The following is a 6000-nucleotide window of genomic DNA, read 5'->3' as shown; positions in this document are numbered from 1 at the left end:
TTACAATGGGCCCTTGTTTTTTCACTGGGGTTTGGTTCCAGGACCACCAGGATACAAAAATCTATGGACACTCAACTCCCATTAAACCTAATAGTGGGACAGGCCAACTATATTTTTAAAAACACAAACATTTCAAAGCATAATTTGAAGAGACGTAAGAAGCAGGTCTAGGTTTGAAGAAGGTACCCAAGGCGCCATGCCCCTTTCCATGGCACATGGTCCCTTACCCACCCCTTCTTACCCACTTCCTTCCCAAAAAGGGTGCCCCATTTTAGCCTTGCAAGCCCCCAGAGGGCAGGAGGGCTCTCATGTATATAGAAGTTCCTCCCTGCCTTGCAAAGTTCCTTAAACCTTTGCATTAAGGTGAATTGGGGAAGGAGGGGGGGGGGTCTGCAAAGTCCCTTTTAAAAACAATTGCACACCTCTCTTCTGTTTCCTGTCAAGAGGGGCAGGAAAAAGGAACCAAAACCAGCCCTGTGCCCCTGAGGGAAGGAGGGGGCAGATGGGGGGCACTGGGAGGCAATGATGTGGTTCAGTGGCCAGGAGGCTGATGCTACAACAGAACGGTAAACCTTGCCATTTGCAAGGATTAGGTGCGTCCACACTGCAGAAATAATCGGGTCTGGCACCACTTTAAGTGCCATGGCTCAGTTCTGTAGAATGGAGTTTGTTGTGGCACCGGAGCAAAGCTGCGTTGTTTCTGCAGTGTGGATATATGCCCTGAGTTTCAGAAATAGTAGGTGATCGTTTTCAAATTATCAGTCCGAATGATCATGATTTTGCTATCGATGACAGCTCTGGAGACCTGGGTTCGATTCCCAGGTCAGCCATAGAAACCAACTGGCTGAACTTGGACAAGTGAGACTCTCTCAGCTTTTGGGGAAGACCTTGGCAAGCCTCCTCCAAACTAATCTTGCCAAGGAAACGCCATGAAAGGTCTGCCTTAGGCTGGCCATAAGTCAGAAATAGCACACAACAACAACAAACATGGTCCCTTCCATGCGTTCCATTGACCAAACACTTTTTTTTCCTGTTCCCAGGTTGCATTTTTGGACATCAGACCACAGATGGGAACAAAGTCACTTCATTGATTGCTTTGGATGGAAACGTCACAGAAGCAGACGTTTCTCTGGACACGAAGCTGGTGATAGAGAAGCCCGTCTGTTCGGTCCAGCCCAAACCCGAAGGCTTTTCCCAAACTTCGGTGTACGTGGAGCCTGTCCCTGCCTCTCGCATCACTTTGGAAGGCCGTCACACCTTCCTGGAGTGCAAATTCCATCCAACAGAAGCAAATGTCACCTGGAAGAGGTCTTGCTCCCCCAAGTGCAGCAACACCTTTGACGTCACTCCGGACGGGAGCAGGAACGTCTCTGTAGACCGCAGCCGCGGGTCATCCATGCTCTCCTTCCACCCGGCCCAAAGGAACGACAGTGGAATGTACTACTGCTTTGTGGAAGCACGCGGCGGCTATGCTCAGTCGTGCGGCACGTACCTGTGGATCCGAAGTAAGTATGACTCCTGTGACTTAGGGGCTGGTTTGGGGTCTGAGCAGGAGGGAACTTCTGTCTTTGCAAGGAGAGATCATTATGCCATCCCATCTTTGACCCATTAGGGGGTCCCTATATCAGAAGAAGGAACTATGTGTCCCAAGAGGGCAGCCAAAATGGTGAAGGGTCTAGAAGCCATGAGGCCCTTTGAGGCTTCTCCTCCGTCAGGGCGCTCTGGTGCAACAACAAACTACAATTCCCAGATTTCCATACCACTGAGCCATGGCAGTTAAAGTAGTGTCAAACTGGATTATTTCTGCCATGCGGACGCAGCCTTTGTCGGGCGGTTTAGGCTGAAAGTGAATGGCCGAAGATGCTCCATGAGGCTCCCGGGGGTCTTTACTCTTCCCAGACAGTATTTTGGCCAGCGTTTTTGAAAACAGCTGTGTTTTGCCATTGCCACGCTGTCCATGGGCAACTTTCGTTTCCTGTCTGAAAGGAGAGAGGGCTTGTGAGATGAGATGCTCCCAACCCACACAACTTGCAATCTGAGTTTTAAAAATGGCCTGGGAGATTCCTGTGCCCCTTTCCCACAAATTCCTCTTTGGAGAAGTCCAGGCAGCAGCAGGTCCAAGAAACAGAAACGCTCCTCCTTTGTATGAATAAACTGTGGGTCTGGCGTCCCTAAAGCAGAATCTGTTTCCTCCAAGGCATTGCAAAAAACCCCACCTTTTCAACTGCAGCTCCTAAAACACAAACACCTGCCCAACAAAACCTCAGCATTAAAATATCCACATCAAAATGGTCCACATTTTACTCTCAAACTAAACTTGAGATATCAAGCTAATGCAAGTGGGAAAGGTCTGCTGCAATATATATACTGTATATATATTAATCCAAAATCTGAAATATTCCAAAAGTCTGTTTTCATGGTTGGGTGAGATAGCGTCACTTTTGTTTTCCGATGGCTCAGTGTACACAAACGTTGTTTCATGCACAAAATTATTTTAAAATCTTGTATAAAACTGTGTACCTTCAAGCGATAAAGTGTATATGAAACATATATGAATTTTGTATTTAGATTTGGCTCCCACCTCCAGGTTATCTCATTATGCATAGGTTCAATTCACCCATGGAACATCTGGCAGATGTTGGCCATAGGGTTGCACTGGGGGACCTGGAGATCCCTACAGAGGCGTCCCCTTCGGTAAAAATAACAGTGGTCTTTTATTGGCAGTTTTTCCGCATTCACGGGGTCCTTCACCCCAAACCCCAGCGGATGTGGGGGACCATTGTACTCAACTGGTGCTGAGTCTTCAGGGACCTTTGACATGAGATTTGCAAGAGAGTCAGGGAGCAGTGAGGTTTGGGGTGCTTTGGGGTCTCCTTCTCTCCTGCTTTCTGTCTTCTAGGAATGCGCTCCATCTCCTTCCTGAACATGAGCGAATCTGTCAAAAACAAGATCATCACTGCAGAAGGCTTCCTCTTACTCATCTGCGCCATGGGCCCAGGGCTTTTCCTGCTCTTCAGGGTGAGCTGTTCTTTCTTTCCATTCACAGTTTGCCCACATGCGCATGGTTTGCTTGCAGCGCTCTGACGACAGTTTCCAGTCACCGGACCGTCTTCTGCTTTTACTTGGTTTGGCAAAGGGCCATCTCTGCTCCCCAAGAGAGCCCTGGTAAAAGTGTCTCTTCGGGAGACTTTCCGAAGGCCAAAACATGGGATCTGGAACACTTTCTGGAGTCCTTTTCACTATCATTTGGGGAAGATCTAGGAAGTAGGTCTAGCAGATGATTCCCTCCATCCACCCTCCAAATAGTAGATCATGGGAATCTCAGGGTCAAGATGGTAGAGACATATGCTGAGGACAATACATTGTTGGCCAGGCCTCACCTGGAATAATGCGGTGTCCAGTTCTGAGCACCATAATTCAAGACAGGTGTCGGCTTATCCATGGGTCAATGTCAGTACAGTCTGCCCTTGCCATATGCGGGGGATCCATTCTGGACCCCCCCCTCCACGTTAGTCAAATTCCACGTATGCTGGAGTCCCATTGAGTTGAGTGGCGGTGTGCTCCCTCCGGCACTTGTGCAATTTTGTCCATGAGCTCAAAACTGTGTACGGCGAGGGCGCATATGCAAAGGGCACTGTACTGTACTTTAACTCTTATATAATTAAAGGAAGCATACCATGGTGAAAGGCAAAAGTGTACTCTTTTCATTCTATCTCTCATCCATCCAAACTTTAATGTGAGCACAGATGGTTATTCCTGCTGGAAATCTGTATGTTCTTTGGCATTGTTTCCCCTTTGCTTCATCAGTTTAGATCCTTTGTTACATGACCCTAGATTTTACCCTCGACTTACCCACAGGTCATATAAAACCCCACAATTTTGTCCCGAAAACCTGTCCTCGACTTATACATGACTTCTAGTAGAGTATATACCTTTGTGCCATAACCTTGTGTTAAGTGCACTGAAAATGTATGTTGTTGAGCTAAAGGCAGCACCTAAACCACACACTGCCCACTGCGACACAGTTGTGTGCCCAGCAATGCCTTACACTCTTGTATCCTCCACAGAAGAGATGGGAAAATGAGCGTCTCTCGCAGGCCAAGAAGAAGGCTTACGAAGAGGAGAACCTCTATGAGGTAAGTCCAGGAGACAGGATCCGTGCAAAAGAAATGCGTCCAAATCCCAAAGCCAAAAGAGACTGCAAGGTGCATTCATGCGTCTAACAGCGGGAACATTTGACACAGAAATATAGAAAGTGAGGAAGCTGAATGAATCACCCAAAACCAGGCGAGGATCGGCGGGAAAGAATTGCGAATTCAGGCACAATGGAAGCGGCTGCTTCTTTTCTGACCTGAATACAAAAGGAGATGGTCAAGAACATCAGTGCTTACTATTTGCTATTTTACTTTTATAATTGGTTCAAGCCAGGCTCATAACTTGACTGTGGAATTCTGCTTTGCTCTGGTTCGGGAAACACCAAACTGTTTCATGGCCCCATAGCCCGAAAACCCCACTAAAACTATGGATGCCTGCCATGAAAGCCTTCGACTTCATGTGTTTTTCCTTTACTGGGAAGGACTGAGGCTTCTACACAAAACAAAGTTTCCTTTGTCCCTTGAACTGTTTGATCCTAACTCTATATTGCTGTGTCCACAGTGGAATAAATTAGGTTTACGTCCTAATAAGGTTCCTTGGGATATGCCAACAGTGTTGCCAGGACAGGCGAACTTACTCCAGGGTTTAGTGCCCAAACGTGACACCAAGGGATCCTTCTCCAGATGCAAGCTCTGCAGATGTTACACCTGCGAGTTTTGCAGATGGTGTAGATACTACAAAAAAGCAGTCCTGGGTGATGCTATTAAGCATCAACCAGAGTTGCACAGAGTTGGAAACCTAGATAACAAATGTAAGGTCTAAGCAATGCAACATACCCACACTTTTCAAAGCATTTCTCTCACCCTTTAGGATTGCAGAAGAGGTCCAAAGGCCCTGGGAACCCTATTAGCAGAAGCAGGGAGGGCTAGAGGATTGGGATCATGGTACAACTGTTTTTAAATATTATATTGGACTGTTGTTACCTGCCTAGATCCTCGAAAGGGAAAGTGGGATATAAATACAATTATTATTATTATTATTACTATTAACCATTTGTAACACGGAGCCCTTTTCCTCTTCTCCTTCTCAGGGTCTCAATCTGGACGAATGCTCCATGTATGAGGACATCTCAAGGGGCTTGCAGGCCACCTACCAAGACATCGGCAACGTCAAAGTGATCGACCTGCAGCTGGAGAAACCGGAGAAACCGTGACCCAAAGGACCTTGCTTTGGGTCCCTTTGCAAGGAGCCCTTTCGCAACCCTGAATATCCCCTCTCAATTTAGCCTGCAAATGATTGGGAGGTTTTGGGGGGTGGGTGGGTGGGAATTCGGTATTCTCCCATTGCTTGGGCACTGACACTTTGCAAAACCATTTCAAGTCTACAGTAAGGATGTTAAATGGATTGGTTCTGCTTTGTCAGCCTTCTGGTTTTACAAAACAGCCAAGGCGCTTCCTTGGCACTTTGGTCCTCCAGGCAAAATATTCCAAAGAGTGCCATCTTCATTTAACCGTTCCTCATTCTCTTCCTCCATTGTTGACGTCTTGAGAAATTAAGCTTCCATCCATGTTTCGGGGGGCTGGGAATGGGTTCCGAGATACAATGCTAAATCTCCCTTTCAGTTGTATTCACGAGGATGTGGCTATCACACTTTCCGGATTAATTCCTCCTGAACTTGTGTTCGCTTTCCTCTTCCCTTCTTTGTGTGAAAAGAGGCCTATTTATAGCATGATAGAAGTGGTCTGGAAGTAGCCTCACTCTGATCAGAAACAAGTCGTTTCCTGAATACAGAGCTGGATATTGGTCCCAGCAAAACCCGGTTGTGGGTAGGGCTAACTGCATGGCACTTGCAATGCCACCAGAACATACACACAACACAAACATATACACAAACACAGTTTTTAA

General features: G+C 47.0%; 1 protein-coding gene across 2 annotated transcripts in view; it reads left to right on the top strand.

The window, feature by feature from the left end:
• Nucleotides 1–5390, top strand: part of CD79A (CD79a molecule) — an 11033-nt gene extending 5643 nt beyond the window's left edge. The window contains exons 3-6 of one of the 2 annotated variants that reach the window (XM_042438989.1): nucleotides 1041–1505; nucleotides 2900–3018; nucleotides 4071–4136; nucleotides 5186–5390. In XM_042438989.1, coding sequence (XP_042294923.1) covers nucleotides 1041–1505; nucleotides 2900–3018; nucleotides 4071–4136; nucleotides 5186–5308 — 773 coding nt within the window. In that variant the 3' untranslated portion in view covers nucleotides 5309–5390. Of the gene's footprint in view, nucleotides 1–1040; nucleotides 1506–2899; nucleotides 3019–4067; nucleotides 4137–5185 lie in introns of both variants that reach the window. The other variant, XM_042438990.1, reaches the window with a different exon arrangement.
• Nucleotides 5391–6000: the final 610 nt, after the last annotated feature.

This window comes from Sceloporus undulatus, chromosome 9, assembly GCF_019175285.1.
Source record: "Sceloporus undulatus isolate JIND9_A2432 ecotype Alabama chromosome 9, SceUnd_v1.1, whole genome shotgun sequence".
Lineage (NCBI taxonomy): Eukaryota > Metazoa > Chordata > Lepidosauria > Squamata > Phrynosomatidae > Sceloporus > Sceloporus undulatus.
Note: the sequence above shows the minus strand (reverse complement) of the source record. Positions and strands in the feature narration are given on the sequence as shown.